Source organism: Oncorhynchus keta, chromosome 36 (genome assembly GCF_023373465.1).
Source record: "Oncorhynchus keta strain PuntledgeMale-10-30-2019 chromosome 36, Oket_V2, whole genome shotgun sequence".
Taxonomy (NCBI): domain Eukaryota; kingdom Metazoa; phylum Chordata; class Actinopteri; order Salmoniformes; family Salmonidae; genus Oncorhynchus; species Oncorhynchus keta.
This window is the reverse complement of record NC_068456.1, coordinates 19,760,691-19,787,355: the sequence shown is the minus strand read 5'-3', so window position 1 is coordinate 19,787,355 and position 26,665 is coordinate 19,760,691. Positions and strand designations below refer to the sequence as shown.

General features: G+C 42.7%; 1 protein-coding gene across 1 annotated transcript in view; it reads right to left on the bottom strand.

Moving 5' to 3' along the window:
• Positions 1-7,663: 7,663 nt before the first annotated feature.
• The window catches only part of LOC118369764 (glutamate receptor ionotropic, delta-1-like), a 353,361-nt gene continuing 334,359 nt past the window's right edge, over positions 7,664-26,665 (bottom strand). Inside the window, exons 13-16 of the mRNA XM_035754436.1 lie at positions 18,413-18,608; positions 16,593-16,759; positions 11,422-11,662; positions 7,664-8,827 (exon numbers count right to left, since the gene is read on the bottom strand). Of these exons, the coding sequence (XP_035610329.1) occupies positions 8,396-8,827; positions 11,422-11,662; positions 16,593-16,759; positions 18,413-18,608 (1,036 nt within the window). The 3' untranslated portion in view covers positions 7,664-8,395. The remainder of the gene's footprint in view (positions 8,828-11,421; positions 11,663-16,592; positions 16,760-18,412; positions 18,609-26,665) is intronic.

Genomic DNA, 26,665 nt, shown 5'->3' with positions numbered 1-26,665 from the left:
TGACTTTTCTACTCCGAAATGAATTACAATACAATTCTGGTGACACCATTAAAATATAATTTCCCCCTCCAAAAATGTGCCTAACTAAATATTGGTGTATATTATCAGACTGGTTTGTTATTTAGCAATAAGCATAATCACCTGTAGCCCAACTAATAAAGCATAAAGGCTATACATAAATACAGTAGGCTGAAGATTTGGGTTTCCCATCTGTATTTGTGATTTGTTGATCAGTGCTTCCCAAACCTTTTCAGTCATGCACCCCCTCCATGCCCCTCACCTCCCCCAATTGAAGGAACAGCTACTATTGTTACTAAAAAATATGGTATAAGAATAGCTTTTACTCATCAAGAAACAGTACATACAAACACCAGTACCTGGTTTCCCTTCTATATTGAAATCAAGAAAAAAATGAAATAAAGGAGAAATTAGCAGCTTACTGCTGTGCAATGACAAATGCATCTCTATCACTAAAGACTAGGGTGGGGGGGATTTATTTTGTAGATTTTCTAATTTAAAATAAAATATAAATGTGGCCCTGGAAATGTTGTTAGGGTGATTATTATGTTGCATAAACATTATGAGTGCTTTCCCCCCACAATTTGGGCTTTCGCATTTGTTTTCTAAATAAATAAGGAGCATAGGTTTCTGCTGCTAGTCAGAGTCTATGAGACAGGCAGGCTGCATCTGACTGGGGAGAAAAACAGGCTCGCTTGAACCTACTGCCTGAGGTTCAGAGAAACAGCCCTTCTCTAATTATGTAGCCTACTAGAAACAAGTTGTTTCTAAGTTTATAATACTACCAAAGTTGTCTTTGAACTCACAAAAATTAGGCTAATATAATGTTACCAATTATCGTTCATTTTGAGAAATAGTGCTTCCACACGATTACACATCTAGTCATTTCACAATAGAAATATTTTCCCCAAAATATAATTTTCTATATAATTACTATTCGTGCTTATGAATTGTAAAATGTGACTTTACTTAATTTTGTTACACGTTAGCACACAGAATTAAGGCTTTGTTAAGAAGAAAGAGGAGAGAGAAAGACAGAGTGAAACTATTGCTCCGTTCTTCTTGCTCAACTTTTTTCCCTTCACAAACTACGGCCTTTGAGGACCGGGCCAAACCAAAAGCATAATTGTTGGTTGGGGGGGATCACTTATAAAATGAGGAATGAATGGAGTATTACTGTATACTGTAAAGCCACAGAAAGCCAGTAGCTACCGTGGGAAAATAATTTCCAATCCATCAAATTCATAATGGTACTGTATATTAGTTAGTGGGTCAAATTGGCTGGCCTCTAATATTGTGGGGGTCATGACCCCCCCTTCAAGTTAGGCACCTACTGCATACTGTGTAGCCTACAAATTGTACTACATACTATTTACTGTAGAACGTACTGTTTAGATAAAGCGAATCCAGTAAGTGACAAATATCAACATAGTAGCCTTACCTATCCTACAAATGTGTCATCTAATGTGCAATTGCGTTGATTCCTGCCTTTGTTAACTTCTTCGAGATAGGGGGTGCTCTTTTAATTTTTGAATAAAAAACGTTCCCGTTTTAAACAAGATATTTTGTCACGAAAAGATGCTCGACTATGCATGTAATTGACAGCTTTGGAAAGAAAACACTCTGACGTTTCCAAAACTGCAAAGATATTATCTGTGAGTGCCCCAGAACTAATGCTACAGGCGAAACCAAGATGGAATTTCATACAGGAAATGCCCCAGATTCTGAAGGCTCTGTGTTCCAATGTCTCCTTATATGGCTGTGAATGCGTCATGAATGAGCATGCCCTTTCTGTCATTTCCCCAAGGTGTCTGCAGCATTGTGGCGTATTTGTAGGCATATCATTGGAAGATTGACCATAATCTCTAGGTCCATGCGCGTTCCGTTTCTTCAGAGGAGAAACTAAACTGCCACGAATGATTTATCATCGATAGATATGTGAAAAACACCTTGAGGATTGATTCTAAACAACGTTTGCCATGTTTCTGTTGATATTATGGAGTTAATTTGGAAAAAAGTTTGCGTTGTAATGACTTAATTTTCGTTTTTTTCCTTACCCAAACGTGATGAAGAAAACGAAGCGATTTGTCTACACAAATAATCTTTTTGTAAAAACTGAACATTTGCTATCTAACTGAGAGTCTCCTCATTGAAAACATCTGAAGTTCTTCCAAGGTAAATTATTTTATTTGAATGCTTTTCTTGTTTTTGTGAAAATGTTGCATGCTGAATGCTAGGCTTAATGCTATGCTAGGCTATCAATACTGTTACACAAATGCTTGTTTAGCTATGGTTCAAAAGCATATTTTGAAAATCTGAGATGACAGTGTTGTTAACCTGTTAGACCTATAGGGGCAGTATTTCATTTTTGGATAAAAAGACGTGCCCGTTTTTAGCGCAATATTTTGTCACGAAAAGATGCTCGACTATGCTTGGAATTGGTAGTTTTGGAAAGAAGACACTCTGACGTTTCCAGAACTGCAAAGATTTTCACTGTGAGTGCCATAGAACAAAATCTACAGGCAAAACCAAGATGTTTGAGTGAACAGGAAATCAACAGGATTTCTGGAGGCACGTTTTCCATGATCTCCTTATATGGCTGTGAATGCGACAGGAATGAACGGACACTTCCTATCGTTTCCCCCAGGTGTCTGCAGCATTGTGACGTATTTGTAGGCATATCATTGGAAGATTGCCCATAAGAGCCTACAATTACCAAGTGTCCCGCATGGTGTCTGCGTGGAAATTGGTGCGCAAAAGTCAGGTCCCAGTATTTTTCCATCCGAATCAGAGAAGAATGCACGCTTCTAGGACTGGCATTTCAATGAAGAGATATATGACAAAACACCTTGAGGATTGATTCAAACAACGTTTTCCATGTTTCAGTCGATATTATGGAGTTAATTCGGAAAAAAGTTTGACGTTTAGGTGACTGAATTTTCGGTTAGTTTCGGTAGCCAAATGCATAGTAACAAAATGGAACGTTGTGTCCTACACAAGCATCTTTCAGGAAAAACTGGACATCTGCTATGTAACTGAGAGTCTCCTCATTGAAACATCTGAAGTTCTTCAAAGGTAAATTATTTTATTTGATCCCTTTGCTGGTTTTTGTGAATGTTGCGTGCTAAATGCTAACGCTAAATGCTAAGCTAGCTATCACCACTCTTACACAAATTATTGATTTTCTCTGGTTCTAAAGCATATTTTGAAAAAATCGCTAATGTTGCGTTATGGTAATGAGCTTGAGGCTGTAGTCACGATCCCGCATGCGGGATGGGGCGGCCTAAGAGGTTTTAACAAAAGGCTAAGCTTGAGAGCTAATATATTTATTTCATTTCATTTGCGATTTTCATGAATAGTCAACGTTGCATTATGGTAATGAGCTTGAGGCTGTATTCATGATCCCGGATCCGGGATGGCTAGAATCAAGAGTACAGTGCATCCCCCCGAGTTGTTCTTGCTGTCATCTATTGCCCACCAGGTGCACTTGGAGAGTTCCTCAATGAGCTTGACACCTTGATAAGCTAATTTCCTGACGATGGCTCACCGCTCGTACTTGGCGACTTCAACCTCCCAACGTCTGCCTTCAATTAATTTATTTTCAACTCTCTATTTCCCCTACTTGCCTCATTTGACCTCAGCCTTCCCAATCCCCTCCAATTCACAAGGCAGACAATACGCTTGACCTCACCTTTACAAGAGGCTGTTCACCTACTAATCTCAATGCAACCCCCCTCCAGGTCTCTGATCACGACTTTGTTTGCTTTTCTGTCTCCCTTTCCTCCAACCCTAGCCACTCAGCCCCTACCCCCTCCAGGTCTCACTTTCCTCCAACCTTAGCCACTCTGCAAGGCTATTAAACAAGCTAAGCGTCAGTACAGAGACAAAGTGGAATCTCAATTCAATGGCTCAGACACAAGAGGCATGTGGCAGGGTCTACAGTCAATCACGGACTACAAGATGAAATCCAGCCCAGTCACGGACCAGGATGTCTTGCTCCCAGGCAGACTAAATAACTTTTTTGCCCGCTTTGAGGACAATACAGTGCCACTGACACGGCCTGCAACGGAAACATGCGGTCTCTCCTTCACTGCAGCCGAGGTGAGTAAGACATTTAAACGTGTTAACCCTCGCAAGGCTGCAGGCCCAGACGGCATCCCCAGCCGCGCCCTCAGAGCATGCGCAGACCAGCTGGCCGGTGTGTTTACGGACATATTCAATCAATCCCTATACCAGTCTGCTGTTCCCACATGCTTCAAGAGGGCCACCATTGTTCCTGTTCCCAAGAAAGCTAAGGTAACTGAGCTAAACGACTACCGCCCCGTAGCACTCACTTCCGTCATCATGAAGTGCTTTGAGAGACTAGTCAAGGACCATATCACCTCCACCCTACCTGACACCCTAGACCCACTCCAATTTGCTTACCGCCCAAATAGGTCCACAGACGATGCAATCTCAACCACACTGCACACTGCCCTAACCCACCTGGACAAGAGGAATACCTATGTGAGAATGCTGTTCATCGACTACAGCTCGGCATTCAACACCATAGTACCCTCCAAGCTCGTCATCAAGCTCGAGACCCTGGGTCTCGACCCCGCCCCTGTGCAACTGGGTACTGAACTTCCTGACGGGCCGCCCCCAGGTGGTGAGGGTAGGCAAAAACATCTCCTCCCCGCTGATCCTCAACACGGGGGCCCCACAAGGGTGCGTTCTGAGCCCTCTCCTGTACTCCCTGTTCACCCACGACTGCGTGGCCACGCACGCCTCCAACTCAATCATCAAGTTTGCGGACGACACAACAGTGGTAGGCTTGATTACCAACAACGACGAGACGGCCTACAGGGAGGAGGTGAGGGCCCTCGGAGTGTGGTGTCAGGAAAATAACCTCACACTCAACGTCAACAAAACTAAGGAGATGATTGTGGACTTCAGGAAACAGCAGAGGGAACACCCCCTATCCACATCTTTGGAACAGTAGTGGAGAGGGTAGCTAGTTTTAAGTTCCTCGGCATACACATCACAGACAAACTGAATTGGTCCACTCACACTGACAGCGTCGTGAAGAAGGCGCAGCAGCGCCTATTCAACCTCAGGAGGCTGAAGAAATTCGGCTTGTCACCAAAAGCACTCACAAACTTCTACAGATGCACAATCGAGAGCATCCTGGCGGGCTGTATCACCGCCTGGTACGGCAACTGCTCCGCCCTCAACCGTAAGGCTCTCCAGAGGGTAGTGAGGACTGCACAACGCATCACCGGGGCAAACTACCTGCCCTCCAGGACACCTACACCACCCGTTGTTACAGGAAGGCCATAAAGATCATCAAGGACATCAACCACCCGAACCACTGCCTGTTCACCCCGCTATCATCCAGAAGGCGAGGTCAGTACAGGTGCATCACAGCTGGGACCGAGAGACTGAAAAACAGCTTCTATCTCAAGGCCATCAGACTGTTAAACAGCCACCACTAACATTGAGTGGCTGCTGCCAACACACTGTCATTGACACTGACCCAACTCCAGCCATTTTAATAATGGGAATTGATGGGAAATTATGTAAATATATCACTAGCCACTTTAAACAATGCTACCTTATATAATGTTACTTACCCTACATTATTCATCTCATATGCATATGTATATACTGTACTCTACATCATCGACTGCATCCTTATGTAACACATGTATCACTAGCCACTTTAACTATGCCACTTTGTTTACTTTGTCTACACACTCATCTCATATGTATATACTGTACTCGATACCATCTACTGTATGCTGCTCTGTACCATCACTCATTCATATATCCTTATGTACATGTTCCTTATCCCCTTACACTGTGTATAAGACAGTAGTTTTGGAATTGTTAGTTAGATTACTTGTTGGTTATCACTGCATTGTCGGAACTAGAAGCACAAGCATTTCGCTACACTCGCATTTAACATCTACTAACCATGTGTATGTGACAAATAAAATTTGATTTGATTTGATTTGACTACCTAGATGGTCATGTGCCATAGCAATCTTCGGGCTCTCTCCCCCACTACTCTCTACTCTTATATCTCTCCCTTCTGCTAAATCCTTCTCCCTACTGTCTCCTGATTCTGCCTCTTTGACCCTACTGTCCTCCCTTTCCGCATCATATGACTCACGCTGTCCCCTTCCCTCTTGGCCGGCTCGACCCTCTCCTTCTGCTTCATGTCTGAGTGACTCATTGAGAGCTTACAGAACAGGGCTGTGGGTAGCTGAGGGAAAACTACACTTCCAGAGGACCTATCATCCTTTTACTCCCAGCTCTCTATCTTCTCTTCCTCTGTATACACTGCTAAAGCCACTTTATATCACTCTAACCCTAGGAAAATCTTATCCACCTTCTCCTCCCTCCTTATTCCTACACACCCTTGCCCTCCCTTCTCCTTCATTGTGGACGACTTTGTCAACCACTTTGAAAAGAAGGTTGACGACATTGGCTCCTCATTCACTCAGCCTATTGGTCCCACTCACACAGAACTACCCTATGCCTTGACCTCTTTCTCCACTCTCTCTCCAGATGAAATCCTGTGACTGGTGAGGTCTGACTGGCCGACAACCTGCCCGCTCAACCCCCTCCCCCCTCCTTTCTCTAGACCATCACCGGAGACCTTCTCCCATTCTTCACTTCCCTCATTAACTCTTCGATGACCGTTGGCTGCCTCCCCTCTGTCTTCAAAATGGCCAGAGTCACTTCCCTCCACAAGAAATCAACACTCGACTTATCTGACTTCAAAAACTATAGACCCGTGTCCCTTGTTTCTTGTCTTTCCAAAACACTTGAGTGTGCTGTCCCTGATCAACTCTCTAATTATCTCTCTCAGAATGATCTTCTTGACCCGAACAAGTCAGGCTTCAAGATGGGTCACTCAAACAAGACTGCTCTTCTCTGTGTCACAGATGCTCTCCACACTGCCAAGGCTGACTCTGTCTCCTCTGTTCTCATCCTCCTATATCTATCTGCTGCCTTCAACACCTTGAACCATCAGATCCTCCTCTCCTCCCTCTCAGGGTTGGGCGTCTCAGGCTCTGCACACTCTTGAATTGCATCCTACCTGGCAGGCCACTCCTACCAGGTGAACTGGAAAGGATCTGTGTCCGCATCACATACTCCTACTACCGGTGTCCCCCAGGGCTTAGCCCTCCACTCTTCTCTATATACACCAAGTCACTCGTCTCTGTCATCCTCACATGGTCTTTCCTATAATTTCTATGCAGATGACACTCAACTACTTTTCTCCTTCCCCCCTTCTGACAGTCAGGTGGCGATAGCTACTTTATTGAGGAAAAATGTATTTACTATGCCTGTAATATACTATAAAATGTTTACTATATGGAATGCAGTTATGGGTATTCAGACATGGCCACTCACTCATACATAAATAAATAAATAAATAAATAAATGAATAAATTATGATTTTACAAAAAACAACATGCTTAACACGGCTCAAAGTAGCCTACACAGTTTGAACTTTATCATGTTTTTTTATTGTTTTCATACTAAACAAATCAACTCTTTCCACTGTCTTTGAAGTGTGAAGTTAGTGTCTTTTCATAAATTGGATACATTCATATCATGTTTATTTGAAAGAAAACATCTTTGAACTTGGCACTTAGAAAACAACCACAAGGAATTATCACCTTTATTAATTTAGAACAAAATTTACAAATCCATTCAAACAGTCATGTTTTAATACTTTTGTATCTGTTTTTTAAACTCAACTTAAAAAATTGAGAATATTCAAAATACACTTTATTTTTTATTTTTACCTCAACTCTTGATGTCCATAATTACAAATATGTACATGAAAGTCATTTTCCACAAATTGTTTTCCTACATATTTCTTCAGCGGTAAAAAAAAACATTTTCTTGCCATCCATATTTACATTCCCTCTCACCATTCACTCTGTATAGCTCACCACAGCCGAGACTGAAGCCCCATTAATACCTGGTTTTAACATGCGCCCTGTGTCCTGACCTTGTCCACATTCTGATTGGACCCACATTTTCAGACATGCATCTCCACATGGTGTTAACATGTGTCTCTTATCCATCCACTGTGTCTGCATTGTGACCAGACTTCCTGGACCCTCCATGTAAGCAAATTATATGACAGATATTCTTTCAAAATATATATATTTTTAATTCTAAGACACTGTCCAGATCTGTTTACATTTGTAAGATATCCAGATCACGATCAGATCTCAATGTGTCTTTTAATCGTCTACACCTGTCTAAAAATGTAGGCACAATCAGAATGTGGACAGCATCAGAACAAAGAATGCATGTTAGAACCAGATATGAATGGGGTTTAAGTGTCGGTGATTGAGCTGAGGCTGAGTGCTCAGATGGAAGTCCCGTGGTTTCCATCAATGGCTTCTGGAATGGGTCCTCCGGGCACTGACTGGTATGGCATTGGCGTCTTGACGGGGCTCTGTCGGAAGAGCCCCCCGTTGGGCGCCCTGTGTTTGCAGCGGATAGAGGGCATGGTGGCGCTGCTGAGGGGTAGGGGGAGGGTTCTGCCAGTGCCCCTGCCGAGTGTCCTTCCTGCCCCATGTCCCTCCTGGAGGAAGGTGGTCACAGAGAGCGACCCCCTGTGGTGGCCTGGGTAGTGGTCCCGTGAAGGCAGGCCTTCCAGGGACTGGCTGGGCTGCATGCTGCCGATGTCCAGGGCAGAGATCTCGATAGATTGGCCCGCCAGCTGCTTGTGCGCCATGTCCTCGTCTAGGAGGCTGTTCAAACGCTGGTGGACCTGCTCTAGATTCACCTCTTTGTCCTAGAGAGAGGGACAGAGAGAGAGAGGGACAGAGAGAGAGAGGGACAGAGAGAGAGAGGGACAGAGAGAGAGAGGGACAGAGAGAGAGAGAGATACACAGGTTGTAAGGGATGAAAAGTGCAAGAAATGTGAAAAGTGAGATGGGGTTGAGAAAAAAAGAAGCAGTGATCAGAAATTGTTTGATTTAACAACATGATTAATTATTCACATTGTTGACACTACATTTCCAATTTGAATATTATGAACTTGAATGTTGAATTACTTCAAATCCATATTATTCAACGTCAACACTATGCTACAACCACAAGCTAAGCTGCAAAATCAAGGCGTAATGGTACAACATAAAACCAAATGATTTAATGTGTAATTTCTAAACATGTCTCCTCCAGTAGAAAGCCTTTCTTGAAATGCATGTATCTATGCACCACACTACTGCACGGAAAGCATCCTTATAAAATGACTGGTTCAGATGGTCATACTGTACAATGTCAATGCATCACACTTTATGGAACAGGAGAGACTGTAGGAGACAAGGACTTTCAATCATTTCAATAAATCATTTGTTGAAAGTCTGACTGTATTTTTTGTCATTCAATACTCCGTAATGTGTAATTTGGGGGTGAGAAGCAGCCACAAGTGCCAAAGGAAATGTTAAGGGTAATAGATTCTGCAGAAAAATCTACTGCACAGGAAAACACAGCCAAACATATGGCCTCTTGGCTCCTTCTCCTTCCTCTCATTGTTCCAACATTTCTCACGATGTTAAATCATACCAAAAAGACGAAACACCAAACAACAGGAGAGACCATGGAGTGAGATGACTGGTGAAGCGATACATATCTACTCCTATCCATTTCCCATGCCCCACCCAACCCTATCTGACCCCCCACTTCCCCAACCCCATACAGTGCCCCATATATCTCAGGTCTCTCCTGACCTGTGTCAAAAGTCTCTGCCTCCTCCCAGTCTCTCTCTCTGTCTGTCCACATGTCACGCCTGCCTTCCGGTGAAGCACTTGTAATACCATTATATGTCAATGGACCAGAAACCCTTTCCAGACTGTAGTCCTTAGTGACCTGCACAGGATCACAGACAATCATACAGTACGTAAATAACCAGCATGGCTGTGAATCCGGACATTGACATATAATTGCAATAAGACGTCACTCAGAATTACCAGGGATTATTATGTACCGGGGCACAATGTACTGCAAATTGTTGTCATATTGCCTGCATATGCTGTTGCTGTCATAAGACTGAAAGAACACCTGCCATTGAAGGTCATGATAGGTTATGACATCTCATGGCAAATTTATAATGGAGTATTACACTATCGGACATTAAATGGGTAATGTTTAAAAGTCCCGTTTTATTTGAAGTGCATCTTTTGAAGGCTTCATAAAGCACCACAAACAGTATATCATGCTTGTAATGACTGAACACTCACACTTTGATACCAAGGTAAGTATATTGCTTTACTGAACAACTGCAGTGATACATATCAAACCTAGAGCCTCGTTTTTTTAACTCTCGCTCAGGGATCTTGAATGTGACCTTCTTATTAAAAAGGCCATGCTACATTACAATGCTCTATACAGATTCATAATGTGGCATAACTGTGTGACATAACCATCCATTTATTTGTTCACATTTATAAATCCTGTATAGAGCATGAAATACAGTTATAAACTATTTGTGGCCCATTTATGTAGTAGTGCTTATAAAGCCTATATGAATGCTTTGTGAAGCCTTCATATGATGCACTTCAAATAAAGTGGGACCGTTTAGGTCATCACTCTTTAATCTAATACTCCATTAATAATATGTAGCAATCATGACAATATTCTTACATTAAGTGCTTTTTTTAATGTTCTCTTGTTGCATTATTGTATCGTCCAATCAAACAGACAAGTCAAAGCCAGCATCTTGTTTGCTCACACTTTAGTTTAGGGATCCATGTCAAGCCTTTGATCTCTGGACACCATATCCACAGAGGCTGTTCAGTCTCTTGCAGGTGCTTTGATAAAGCTATTTGACAGCAGTAAGACTTGAATGGATGAGCTAAAGGGAGCGTTTGCACGACTGAGGCAGAACATATCTACCCAGAAGTACAACGTTGTTGAATCAGTTGACCAACATAATTGTTGTCATTTTTCATTTTTTTGCTGTCATAATTATTGCCATCCATGAAAATTATGATGATAATGAATTCTCACTTTTCAGCAGAAACAAGCAAAAACAAGCAATTAATTGCATGTTTACGTTTCTGAATAATCCCTCCAAGGCTCTTTTGCAATAGAAAAAATGGAGAGAGGAAGCGCTTCAAACAGGCTACCCAAACTGACTTCTCTCCCACCCAAAGACAAGATGAAACGATCACATCAATTTGGACTATTGTTAGGGCACACCTATAACTGTGTGTACTGGAGCTCTACTAAATCGTGGCTGGTGTCTGTGCCTGGATCCATAAAGTAGAGTGTGGCAGTGGCATCTCTGGGCAGGACCGGGGGACCCGGGGGTCTGGGTCTCGGCCTGGGCCTGGGGAGGGGCAGCAGTGAGTCTGGGCCCTGGGTCGGGGCTGCTTTCTCGGTCACCTCTTTGGGCTGTTCTCGCCGGCAGTGGTTGCTGCTCCACCAGGTCTCCAGTGCGGCCACCAGGCAGGCCAGCAGCAGCCCTGCTGCCAGGATGCAGAACACCCCAGCGAAGCTGTGGAGCCTCAGAGCCCTGCCCTCTGGCTGGGCCTCTGAGTGGCTGTCCAGGTCACAGCGGCCCTTCCTGGGCCACCATTTCTGCTTCAGGATGTCCAGGTCCCCTTTCTCCTGCAGTTCCAGGATCCTGACAAACACAGATAGAAGAGTTTTATTGTTCTTTGTCTGCACTGAAAGCACTTGGGTGAGTAGCACGCTAGAGCAAATTCCTTATTCAAACAGTTGTGATAGGATTAAATTAAATAGAGAGAATTACATTGGACTCAGTTGTGAAAATGACAGATTACTGGTAGAGGAGACCCACTGGGCACAGACGTCAATTCAATGTCTATTCCACGTTGCTTCAATGTCATTTCATTGAAATGATGTTTAAACAACGTAAATTCAACCAGTGTTTGCTCAGTAGGGATGTTTAATTCATGTAAAATAATGCAATGTGGAGAAGTTACTGTGTAACCTACCTAGGGCTGTGGCAGTCATGAAATTTGGTCAGCCGGTGATTGTTAAGCAAATAACTGCCGGCCTCGTGGTAATTGACCGTTAATTAACATTAATACATTTAGCCACTGATGCAGACCGTTGGAAAATCTACATTTTAAAAAGCCTACACCATTCACAATAAATCTATTATTTATTTTTGACAGTTCAAAAGAAACATGATATGAATAAAATGTAGTCTATTTCAGAATAACAAGTCACGAGTTGTCCTTATGTTAGGCCCTAATCTGGCAATGCCATTTGGCTGTGGGCTACACTAGTTCATTTACCAGACAAGATTTGCTTTGAATTCCGTGGCATTATTTTATATTATTTTATAGCATGAAAAATACAATTGAACATAGCTGAATCAAATAGAAAGGATATTTTCTCCAAATGATTTCTGAGGAAGTGCACATATGCGGTGGCTATTCTGTGTTGAGCGGTTAACAAACAAACAGGTCCTCCTTTATGCTTAGTTTAGAGTTGTTTAGTTGTGATACAAACGTTGGGCTACTTGTTTTGATTTTTAAAACATTCTAAGGCTGCATGACGTGACTCTAATGATGATTTGAATGAAGTGACTTGAAAGAAATGAGCTCTGCTTTGTTTCTTACGTAGGCTGCACACACCTCATCAGTCTCTCATTCCCAAGTTGACAAGCACTTGATAATATTCTTACCTGGCCTTGAATTTTCTGGCGGCATCCCCCTTGAGTGGCTGTAATGCCCCCTAAAAAATCCACGCCTTTAGCGGCCAAAGTGGCCATTGTGCCCTAGGGCTGAATATAATAATTATAATTCCCTTCTCCCGGCTGCCAATCGCTGTGCTCCGAAGCACCTCTCACTCACATGGCCCTCTCAGATATCTCAATTCCTATTAGCCAATGCCCGTCATGTGATCGGGTCCTTCTCACAGGCATCTGAGATCTTAACTACACTACAAGTGAAGACAGACACATCGGGGATGCAACTGCAGCATCCATCTTATTGAATTCCAAGGCGCATATTGAAGATGTTAGAAGAACTGTCCACATTCACTTTTTGTCAGCCAACAAGATGAGTCGGACCAAATTAATACAACCACTCGCATCAAAAATGTTTTAAAAAGCAATGAGACTGATGCAACAGATCAGACTGTTTATCTTAAAATGTTGATAAACTAGTAGGTTATTTCTTCACAACTATAAGCACAGCAATGCTCATCAGGCAGTAGGCTATAAGCCCAAATGTTCCAAAGTGCAATCAATTAGAGGGAAATCACTCAAAAGTGACCACAAATGTGATTATGCATGTAAAGCTTTATTATAAAGGTGCATTTTTATGGTGAAAAGGATTTCCCCCTAACTTGAAACTCACGCGCCACCTATGTATGCCAGTTAGGCTCTACACCGGTAGTAAAGTCGATTCAAGTGCTTAATTTTCAGAAGTTATTGGCCACTTTAGTTGTGATACAAACCGTATTAAAACATATAGGCCTATGGGCTAGGCTACATAAGGTGTGTGACTATGATTTGAAAAAGTAGCAAAAAAAGGCATTCACTCTTTATTGCCTCACGCTGGACATAATTCACAAGACATAATAGCCTACATCATTTAAATGAAAGGCTACATCCTTCAAGTGAAAGGCTAAAATTGTAAGCCATCAGACTATTCTTTAATTAATGTACTAAATAATATATGTGTGGAATTAGTTTTGATTTAGAATGGACCATTTTCATGCACCTGTCTCGGAACAGGGGCAGGGGGGAAAATACTGTCATCTATGTACTTAAATAGCGAATGGAGGGCACTTAACCTGTTGTTAATTTTCATGCCAGCCAGGTAGAATATACTCCTGTTGTAAAGCGAAGCAATGTGCTTAATATTAAGAAAGTTGAGAAATAAATATCGTAGGCCTAGACTATAGAAAGCTGATGGGATCCTCCTCTTTTTAATAGAGGCCATCAAACTCTGTTTTCTCACGCAACTGCATTGCCTATAGAAATGTTGCATGAGCATAGGCTCTCATGAAGTGTTTCATTTGATTTTCGATGATGTTTTCATTGATGTCAGAGTGATTAGTGGGACAATAGAGTGCTGAGTACCAGGCAGTTAGTAGGTTGGCTACTATGACCATCAGCAGCATCAGAGCTTGGAGAAGCCTAGTTACCATGACTAAACGTTCACATGGAATTTGACTGCGGTCATGACTGCCGTTGTGGCGGTAATACGGTCACCGTAACAGCCCTTAACCTACCCCTAAACTGTACCCAGTGTAAAAACCATGTTGTGTTATATCATACTGGCCATATGAGAAGATTAATAACAGTCCTAAATTATGTTAAGCTTGCATTCAATTTCCCCTCCCTGTTGCTCACAACAAACGCCCCTCTGTCACAAGGGGAGTTATTGCTGATTTAAGGTGAAATTACCAACCCTATTACGGTCAACCATGTCACTTTAATAGTTGTCTTTTATAGTATTTTTTATACCTCTGGAGATGGGAAAACATGTTTATTATGAAGTTGAACATATACTCTTTATGATAGAATATTCAAATTAGGTGAAATAAATAGATGTTTCTGATACAATTACACTACCAATATACTACCTAAAAGGCACTGAATTCATGGAATGACACAGGTAAGTGTGCATATACAGTTCAGTAGCTTATGTGGTGTGTGTGGATGTGAAGGGGGATAAATAAAGATCCTGTGTGAAGCCATCACCTTGGGTGGGAGAGATGAACTGTCTTTCTTCACGTTTCAGCCACTTTGCCATTATTCTCTTATATCCATTCTCAACTATACTGTAAGCTTACTAATGGGCTCTCTGTAGTCTTTCATCATCAGGCTGGCAGTGCTTGTTTAACTCGTTTCAAAACCAATTCATTTTAAAGAGTCACCATTTTCCAGGCCACCGTCTTAGTTTAAAACATTTCTAGCCTATCTACCTATGGGTAACAGGGTTGGTGTGTTATGCTCAATCCACTCAGTTTCTCATCACAAAGCACCAGCCCCCGGCTTTTACACTATGACTTGACTATAAGATGTTCAATGTTCATTTTTAAAGAAGCATTCTAGCTGTCCTGGTAGACTTCCAGTCATTGTGCTAATGCTAGTCAGAAATGGCTCTCGAAACTACCTTTAACTTACTTCAAACTGCAAGCAGAAACATACCCTATTTATCTATCAGTTCAGGGCTTAATTGCCAAAATCTTGCACTATCCCTTTAAGTTTACGTAACAGGGTTGCCCTTAAACCTGAGGGACAAATGTACATTTATTATTAATCACATAAAATAAATAATCACCTTTAGAAATAAATTAGGCAATTCCCCAAAATAACTAGGGCTTTACAATGATGGCTCGCTCCTAAGTGGCGTAGCGGTCTAAGGCACTGCATTTTTGTTGTTGTTGTCTTACTGTAATGTTATATTATGCTATTATATTATGTTCTGTTATGTAGAATACTATCATTATGTGATCTTACAGAAATTAATTCAGCATTGACCTAACTTTATTTATTGAGTATCATTCTCCATTCATCGCTGAAATTCGCCAGAGTGGCTTGTTCTCTCGGAAGCCGAACAAGTAGACCGTGTGTAAAGTTGAGAATTCCGAACATGCAGTGCAGAAGCTTAGGATTTTTTGCAATCAAAAAGGGTTCCACTCCACAGCCACTCCTTTAAATTAAATTAGTTTACCAGTTTGGCATGTCCCACATCATGTTTGTCCAACTTCTAGGAATATTTTAATCCACATTTCCACCATCATTTATTTAACTAGGCATGTCAGTTAACATAATCTCCGCTCAAATTTGCTCACAGTACATAACTAAAACAACACTGTACTTTGAAACAACACTGTACTCCTGAGGTGCTGACCTGTTGCACCCTCTACAACCACTGTGATTATTATTATCTGACACTGCAGGTCATCTATGACTGTTTGAACATCTAGGCCATGTTCTGTTATACTCTCCACCCGGCACAGCCCGAAGAGGACTGGCCACCCCTCAGAGCCTGGTTCATCTCTAGGTTTCTTCCTGGGTTCTGGTCTTTCTAGGGAGTTTTTCCTAGCCACCGTGCTTATACATCTGTACAGTACTTTGTGACATTGGCTGATGTAAAAAGGGCTTTATAAATACATTTCATTGATTGACTGTACATAACTCAAGATCTAAATGCCTAATCCAATGAAACTGATTAAAATCAAATGGTTGGCATGAAGATGCTGCGTGGACTTTTCACTGGAAAAACTTTACAGAAACATGATACGGATTTAAAGAAACATGATGCGCAGAACTTGATACAGATTGCAGATTTGCTCTGGCTTCCAGGGGCCGAGACAGGGAATGGGGTGGTTTCCTTCAGAACTGCAGTCTCTGTCTTTATTTGAATGAAAAACTACCATTGGAATTTGTGACATGGTTTAGCTTTGTTATAGCATAGATGTATGTAATCCAACTGTTAAATTGAGTGTTTATGGAAAACTACACATATAATGTCACAAGGACATCAAATGCACCAATCTACAGTACAGCAACATAAATACTGTAGGTGGCTGTTAGGGTGGGTTGGCTGGAAGGGGGCACTCACTTCTGGGAGAAGAGGTCTCTGTAGGGGCTGCCGTGCTGCAGGGCCAGGCCATAGCCCTTACTGCTCATACTGTTGCCGGTCACCGTCAGCGTGCAGTCATCATCTGTCAGAGCAGCATACTCTACCACAGCCATGTCCCACAGGAAGGCAAAGGAATCTCTCTTCGCCTGGGGAAGGATATACACAGGGGTTACATTGAGGGGAGATCGGACTAAATGGGGGAAACAGAAATGTACACAGAAACACACATGCATCACCAGCCTTAAGCACAAACTTAACCAGAGTCTATTTTCAAGTCCATGACAGTCAGTCATAGCCAGTCAGTGCTGTTCACTTTGGCATTAGCTAATGTGAACCAAGTAGTTTTCAGTAGGAGTGATCATGGCACATCTGCGTTGTCAGGGTACAAAGCGGTAGTCTGGCCAGATCGCTTGACCATGAAATGTATCCAGACTAACAAGAACAGCAACAAAATCTCTTAAATTCTTGCTGAGTGTGAATTTGTTTTGCTCTGTTTATCCTGGCGCTTTCCCAATAGTCCCAGATATTTCAAGGTAATGTCATTATTTCCCAAATAGAACTCCAAGCAGCCTGTCTGTAGACATATTTGTTGAACTGCACGAGGTCCTGAAGGAAAACTCCAAAACTAAACTCCAAAAGAAAGTCAGAAAAAAGTAATTTCCCATCGGATTCTTAAATCTTCTCATTTACCATTCGCACTGAACAGTATCTCAGTTCAAATCACTAAGATACTTTTTGGTTTAATGGCTATACAGATGTACAATCTTAATTTGAAACAGTTTGCTACAGCAGGAACATAATCCCGCAGTAACAGGAAATGTGAACCAGTGGAGGCTGCTGAGGGGGTTAACGGCTCATAATAATGGCCAGAGCGGAGCGGATGGAATGGCATCAAACAACCATGTGTTTGATGAATTTGATACCATTCCACTGATTCCGCTCCAGTCATTACCACGAGCCCGTTCTCCCTAATTAAGGTGCCACCAACCTCCTGTGATGTGAACTATTATGTGGATTACAATTAATGGACATTTTTTGTAGGGGTTGATACATTTTTTTGGTTGGGCAAACTTAAGAAGTATTTTTAAACCTTGAACACACTACACGTTTTTCTGCTGGTTTAATTCATGGAAGATACCTCAGGATACTCTGTCTGTGTCCTGCTGGGAGTGTGTGTGTGTGTGTCTGTTTATTACTGTGATTATTCTGAATTACCATTCACACTGAACTTCATCTCAGTTCAAATGACTCTTATACATTTGGTTAAATTACTCTACTCTTGTCAACACAAATATCAATAATTCAATTTTAAGCACAAAAAAACACTAAGCAATTTCCCTCACTAAGAATCTGGTTTAATTTACCATTACACCAAGTATCTGCAGAACACTACGGGTTTTGGCTGAACAAATTCCAATTAGCAGCTCAAAACATCCTGATGTTTAATGACAAGCGTGTGTGACTAGACTCTGTTATAACTAATTTGTTTAATTACTAAAACATTTCTAAGGTTGATTTGTCTGTGTACTGCTGTATGTTTGTGCTAGGCTTTGAGATATTCATTTCAGCTGAACCATTAACTTTAATCAGGAAAAAATTTAAAAGTCTCTCTATGGACATCATAATATGCCCTGCATAGTTCTGTTTTTGTGTGCATCCTGAAAGTACTTCGCTGGTATAGCTGAAATGATTTAGAATAAAACGTCTACCAATCATTTTCACTCATCTGGAAAAACATTGTTAAGAGGCTCCACTTTGCTGAAATCGATGAATTCAGACATGGCTGTTCCTGAGCTCACCTTGCGGATGCCTTCAGAGGGGCTGGAGACTGAGTGTTCATGTCCGTTGTTCTTGTTGATGGTTCTCCAGAGCTCAGCGAAGGTGCTGTCCTGCTCCAGAGCGTTGGTGCCTTTGGCTCTGAAGTACTCGTATACGGCTGAGTCTCTCACTGTTCCATAGGCTAGGTCCATCTGCTTGGACAAGTCCTGGAACGTCCTATGGAAGGGAGCAAAGGAAATGTGTTACATGTGGGTTAAGGTAGTCATGTGCTGTTGGAGGTCGCCCTATGCGACCAGAATGATGCATTTGTCAATACATTTTTAGTTTTCAAGAATACACAGTGCACTGGATTCATTCTAAACCAACTCACCCCAGTTATGCTTCTTACATGCATTTGTGATCTAATGCGTAACTTCAGGTATGCAAATGTTCTCTTACTTCAACTATGCAAACGTTCTATTTTCAGGGTAACTTGGACACAGCACCTCTAAATGCATACCAGTAGAAAACTGAAACTGGAATTTAACCACACAGACAAATATCGCCTTTAGCACTTGAACTTGTGCCTCTGTATCTTTTCAAGACCTCTAAAGAAAATAATGCATAGGTGATGTTAAATGCCGTGTTGATGCCTTGTCAAAGAAAAATAAGAATTGAAAAATAAGACTCAATAATGTATCTTCTCCAGTGTTGTTTGTGCACTGTACAATAAATGTATTTTCAGATACATGACAGGAAAAGTTAAGAACGGCAATTGGACAGGATTATTGCAAATATATGTACAGTGCATTTGGAAAGTATTCAGACTCCTTCACTTTTTCCACATTTTGTTTCGTTACAGCCTTATTCTAAAATGAATGAAATATAACATTTTCCTCATCAATCTGCACACAATACCCCCATAATATCAATGCGAAAACAGGTTTTAAGAAATTCTTGCAAAAAAAATCTTGAATAACTTATTTGCATAAGTTTTCAGACCATCTGCCGATGAGAATCGAAATTCAGCTCAGGTGCATCCTGGTTCCATTGATCATCCTTGAGGTGTTCCAAGAACTTGATTGGAGTCCACCTGTTGTAAATTCAATTGATTGTACATGATTTGGAAAGGCACACACCTGTCAATATATATATATTTTTTAACTTTATTTAACTAGGCAAGTCAGTTAAGAACAAATACTTATTTTCATTGACGGCCAAGGAACAGTGGATTAGTTAACTGTCTTGTTCAGGGGCAGAACGACAGACACAGTGACTATTAAAACCTTCCCTAACCAGAAACCGTGGATTGATGGCAGCATTCACGCAAAACTGAAAGCGCGGACCACGGCTTTTAATCACGGCAAGGCGACCGGAAACATGACCGAATACAAACAGTGTAGCAATTCCCTCCGCAAGGCAATGCAAATCAAATCAAATCAAATCACGTGAAATTTTATTTGTCACATACACATGGTTAGCAGATGTTAATGCGAGTGTAGCGAAATGCTTGTGCTTCTAGTTCCGACAATGCACTGATAACCAACAAGTAATCTAACTAACAATTCCAAAACTACTGTCTTATACACAGTGTAAGGGGATAAGGAATATGTACATAAGGATATATGAATGAGTGATGGTACAGAGCAGCATACAGTAGATGGTATCGAGTACAGTATATACATATGAGATGAGTATGTAGACAAAGTAAACAAAGTGGCATAGTTAAAGTGGCTAGTGATACATGTATTACATAAGGATGCAGTAGATGATATAGAGTACAGTATATACATATGAGATGAGTATGTAGACAAAGTAAACAAAGTGGCATAGTTAAAGTGGCTAGTGATACATGTATTACATAAGGATGCAGTCGATGATGTAGAGTACAGTATATACGTATGCATATGAGATGAATAATGTAGGGTAAGTAACATTATATAAGGTAGCATTGTTTAAAGTGGCTAGTGATATATTTACATAATTTCCCATCAATTCCCATTATTAAAGTGGCTGGAGTTGGGTCAGTGTCAATGACAGTGTGTTGGCAGCAGCCACTCAATGTTAGTGGTGGCTGTTTAACAGTCTGATAGCCTTGAGATAGAAGATGTTTTTCAGTCTCTCGGTCCCAGCTTTGATGCACCTGTACTGACCTCGCCTTCTGGATGATAGTGGGGTGAACAGGCAGTGGTTCGGGTGGTTGATGTCCTTGATGATCTTTATGGCCTTCCTGTAACATCGGGTGGTGTAGGTGTCCTGGAGGGCAGGTAGTTTGCCCCCGGTGATGCGTTGTGCAGACCTCACTACCCTCTGGAGAGCCTTACGGTTGAGGGCGGAGCAGTTGCCGTACCAGGCGGTGATACAGCCCGCCAGGATGCTCTCGGTTGTGCATCTGTAGAAGTTTGTGAGTGCTTTTGGTGACAAGCCGAATTTCTTCAGCCTCCTGAGGTTGAAGAGGCGCTGCTGCGCCTTCTTCACGACGCTGTCAGTGTGAGTGGACCAATTCAGTTTGTCTGTGATGTGTATGCCGAGGAACTTAAAACTTGCTACCCTCTCCACTACTGTTCCATCGATGTGGATAGGGGGTGTTCCCTCTGTTGTTTCCTGAAGTCCACAATCATCTCCTTAGTTTTGTTGACGTTGAGTGTGAGGTTATTTTCCTGACACCACACTCCGAGGGCCCTCACCTCCTCCCTGTAGGCCGTCTCGTCGTTGTTGGTAATCAAGCCTACCACTGTTGTGTCGTCCGCAAACTTGATGATTGAGTTGGAGCGTGCGTGGCCACGCAGTCGTGGGTGAACAGGGAGTACAGGAGAGGGCTCAGAACGCACCCTTGTGGGGCCCCCGTGTTGAGGATCAGCGGGGAGGAGATGTTGTTGCCTACCCTCACCACCTGGGGGCGGCCCGTCAGGAAGTCCAGTACCCAGTTGCACAGGGCGGGGTCGAGACCTAGGGTCTCGAGCTTGATGACGAGCTTGGAGGGTACTATTGTGTTGAATGCCGAGCTGTAGTCGATGAACAGCATTCTCACATAGGTATTCCTCTTGTCCAGGTGGGTTAGGGCAGTGTGCAGTGTGGTTGAGATTGCATCGTCTGTGGACCTATTTGGGCGGTAAGCAAATTGGAGTGGGTCTAGGGTGTCAGGTAGGGTGAAGGTGATATGGTCCTTGACTAGTCTCTCAAAGCACTTCATGATGACGGAAGTGAGTGCTACGGGCGGTAGTCGTTTAGCTCAGTTACCTTAGCTTTCTTGGGAACAGGAACAATGGTGGCCCTCTTGAAGCATGTGGGAACAGCAGACTGGTATAGGGATTGATTGAATATGTCCGTAAACACACCGGCCAGCTGGTCTGCGCATGCTCCGAGGGCGCGGCTGGGGATGCCGTCTGGGCCTGCAGCCTTGCGAGGGTTAACACGTTTAAATGTCTTACTCACCTCGGCTGCAGTGAAGGAGAGACCGCATGTTTTCGTTGCAGGCCGTGTCAGTGGCACTGTATTGTCCTCAAAGCGGGCAAAAAGTTATTTAGTCTGCCTGGGAGCAAGACATCCTGGTCCGTGACTGGGCTGGGTTTCTTCTTGTAGTCCGTGATTGACTGTAGACCCTGCCACATGCCTCTTGTGTCTGAGCCATTAAATTGAGATTCTACTTTGTCTCTATACTGACGCTTAGCTTGTTTAATAGCCTTGCGGAGGGAAAAGCTGCATTGTTTATATTCGGACATGTTACCAGACACCTTGCCCTGATTAAAAGCAGTGGTTCGCGCTTTCAGTTTCACGCGAATGCTGCCATCAATCCACGGTTTCTGGTTTGGGAATGTTTTTATCGTTGCTATGGGAACGACATCTTCGACGCACGTTCTAATGAAATCGCACACCGAATCAGCGTATTCGTCAATATTTCCATCTGACGCAATACGAAACATGTCCCAGTCCACATGATGGAAGCAGTCTTGGAGTGTGGAGTCAGCTTGGTCTGACCAGCGTTGGACAGACCTCAGCGTGGGAGCCTCTTGTTTTAGCTTCTGCCTGTAGGCAGGGATCAGCAAAATGGAGTCGTGGTCAGCTTTTCCGAAAGGGGGGCGGGGCAGGGCCTTATATGCGTCGCGGAAGTTAGAGTAACAATGATCCAAGGTTTTACCACCCCTGGTTGCGCAATCGATATGCTGATAAAATTTAGGGAGTCTTGTTTTCAGATTAGCTTTGTTAAAATCCCCAGCTACAATGAATGCAGCCTCCGGATAAATGGTTTCCAGTTTGCAAAGAGTTAAATAAAGTTCGTTCAGAGCCATCGATGTGTCTGCTTGGGGGGGGGGATATATACGGCTGTGATTATAATCGAAGAGAATTCTCTTGGAAGATAATGCGGTCTACATTTGATTGTGAGGAATTCTAAATCAGGTGAACAGAAGGATTTGAGTTCCTGTATGTTTCCTTCATCACACCATGTCTCATTAGTCATAAGGCATACGCCCCCGCCACTCTTCTTACCAGAAAGATGTCTATTTCTGTCGGCGCGATGCGTGGAGAAACCCGTTGGCTGCACCGTATCGGATAGCGTCTTCCCAGTAAGCCATGTTTCCGTGAAGCAGAGAACGTTGCAGTCTCTGATGTCCCTCTGGAATGCCACCCTTGCTCGGATTTCGTCAACCTTGTTGTCAAGAGACTGGACATTGGCAAGAAGAATGCTGGGGAGGGGTGCGCGATGTGCCCTTTTTCGGAGTCTGACCAGAACACCACCTCGTTTCCCTGGGTCGCTGCCTGCGATCCATTCCGTTGTCCTGTTTGTAAGGCAGAACACAGGATCCGCGTCCCGGAAAACACATTCTTGGTCGTACTGATGGTGAGTTGATGCTGATCTTATATTCAGTAGTTCTTCTCGACTGTATGTAATGAAACCTAAGATGACCTGGGGTACTAATGTAAGAAATAACACGTAAAAAAACAAAAAACTGCATAGTTTCGTAGGAACGCGAAGCGAGGCGGCCATCTCAGTCGGCGCCGGAAGTATATAAGGCAATCAAACAAGCTAAGCGTCAGTATAGAGATAAATTAGAGTCGCAATTCAACAGCTCAGACATGGATTACAAAAAGAAAACCAGCCCCGTCATGGACACCGACATCTTGCTCCCAGAAAAATTAAACAACCTCTTTGCTCGCTTTGAAGACAATACAGTGCCACTGACAAGGCCCGCACTCAACGTCAACAAAACAAAGGAGATGATCGTGGACTTCAGGAAACAGCAGAGGGAGCAACCCCCTATCCACGTCGACGGGTCAGTAGTGGAGAAGGTGATGAAAGAAGATTAACGTTTTAAGTTCCTCTGTGTCCACATCACGGACAAACTGAATTGGTCCACCCACACAGACAGCGTGGTGAAGAAGGCGTAACAGCACCTCTTCAACATCAGGAGGCTGAAAAAATGTGACTTGTCACCGAAAACACTCACAAACTCTTACAGATGCACAATTGAGAGCATCCTGTCAGGCTGTATCACAGCCTGGTACGGCAACTGCTCCGCAAACAACCGTAAAGCTCTCCAGAGGGTGGTGCGGTCTGCACAATGCATCACCGGGGGCAAACTACCTGCCCTCCAGGACACCTACATCACCCGATGTAACAGGAAGGCCAAAAAGATCATCAAGGACAATAACCACCCGAGCCACTGCCTGTTCACCCCGCAGTCATCCAGAAGGCGAGGTCAGTACAGGTGCATCAAAGCTGGGACCGAGAGACTGAAAAACAGCTTCTATCTCAAGGCCATCAGATTGTTAAACAGCCATCATTAACATTGAGTGGCTGCTGCCAACATACAGACTCAAATCTCTAGCCACTTCAATAATTAATCATTGGATGTGATAAATTAGTCACTAGTCACTTTAAACAACGCCACTTTATATAATGTTTACATACCCTCCATTACTCATCTCATATGTTTATACTGTACTCTATACCATCTACTGCATCTTGCCTATGCCGCACAGCCAACGCTCATCCATATTTCGAATATATGTACATATTCTTATTCCATCCCCTTTCATTGTGTGTATAAGGGAGTTGTTGTGAAATTGTTAGATTACTTGTTAGATATTACTGCACTGTCGGACCCAGAAGCACAAGCATTTCGCTACACTTGCATTAACATCTGCTAACCATGTGTATGTGACCAATACAATTCGATTTGATTTGATTTGAGAGGCCGGACATGCAGCACATTGAGCGTCACAAATAGAACCAATTTCTATTTTAGCATCTTTGGGTTTGGGTGCAATGATTTGAATCCTTTTGTCACTCTGACAGAGCTCCAGAGTTCCTCTGTGAAGAGGGGAGAACCTTCCAGAAGGACAACCATCTCTGCAGCACTCCACCAATCAGGTCTTTATGGTAGAGTGGCCAGACGGAAGCCACTCCTCAGTAAAAGGCACATAACAGCCCACTTGGAGTTTTCCAAAAGACATCAAAAGGACTCTCAGACCATGAGAAACAAGATTCTCTGGTCTGATGACACCAAGATTTAAGTCTTTGGCCTCAATGCAAAGCGTCACATCTGGAGGAAGCCAGGCACCGCTTATCACCTGGCCAATACCATCCCTACGGTGAAGCAAAGTGGTGGAGGCATCATGCTGTGGGGATGTTTTTCAGCGGAAGGAACTGGGAGACTAGACAGGATCGAGGGAAAGATGAACGGAGCAAAGTACAGAGAGATCCCTGATGAAAACCTGCTCCAGTGGACTCATGACCTTAGACTGGGGTGAAGATTCACCTTCCAACAGGACAATGACCCTAAGCACACAGCCAAGAAAATGCAGGAGTGGCTTCGGGACAAATCTCTTGAGTGGCCCATCCAGAGCCCGGACTTGAACCTGAAAATAGCTGTGCAGTGACGCTCCCCATCCAACCTGACAAAGCTTAAGAGGATCTGCAATGGGAGAAACTCCACAAATACAGATGTGCCAAGCTTGAAGCGTCATACCCAAAAAGACTCTAAGCTGCAGTCGCTGCCAAAGGTGCTTCAACAAAGTAGTGTGTAAAGGGTCTGAATACTTATGTAAATGTGATATTTCAGTTTTTATTTTTCATACATTTGCAAAAAAATATATACAAAAATAACTGTTTTGTTTTGTCATTATGGGGTATTGTGTGTAGATTGATGTGGGGAAAAAACTATTTAATCCAATCAAACAACATTTCGAAAAGGTCAAGGGGTCTGAATTCTTTATGAATGCACCAACACCTTGCCTAAAGCAACCATGTACTTGCTTCAGTCTATAATTAAGTGTTGCTGTGGTGGCACCTTAATTGGGGAGAACAGTCTCACAGTAATGACTAGAATGGAATAAATGGAATGGTATTGGCACATCAAACACATGGTTTCATCTTTTTTTTTTGGTGGCACATCATGTGAGAATTTCAGGAAGTAGCCCTTTGCCTGTACCACCTTTTTTACCTTTTTTATTTGACCTTTATTTAACTAGGCAAGTCAGTTAAAGAACAAATTCTTATTTTCAATGACGGCCTAGGAACACGTGTCCATGACTGTCCATGTTAACTGACTTTTTTCTTCAGTGTTAATAATGATTTATTTGTTAGATTGTACAACTCACTCTCTTGCTGGCCTGTTGCGGTGGCAGAAATAAAAACACTGCTGAAAATAAGAGCTACTGTCACAATGAATTGTGAGAGTGCTAAACAACACCCACATATATTTAACCCCTTATTTTTGTTGGCACAAAACTACCTCCACACTTCCATTTGTTTTTATGGGTTACCTTCAGTCGAGTCCCGTGACACTTGGGGGTCATAGAACAAAACGATTGAACACCATTATGTTCATGAGCATCTCCCCTTTCCATAGTGGGGTCATATTAGTTTATAGCTCAAACGGTTCAGACCCTATAGTCAGAAGTTGGCACATCAGCATTACCGACTTCAGACGAGTCCTGTGACACTTGTGGGGGTCGTAGAGCAAAACGGAGAACACCATTGTGTTTGTGAGAGTCTCCCCTTTTCATAATACTGTGGTTTGTAGGCCAAACCGTTCAGAGGCTACAGACGCTTTTGTGAGAAGACTGATTTTCAGGATGTCTCATGGTCTGACAAGCACCACCTGTCACCACAGATGCAGAAGTCCTGATATCTGTAGCTTAAACTGACGGATTTTGATGGGGATTTTGGGGCATTTTTTTTATTATGCTACTTAGATTGATGCACAGGTCACAAGAATTAAAACATGTCACAGTGACATTTAGTTAGTATTTGTTATTATGGAATATGACTTCACTGTATTTTCATTTTA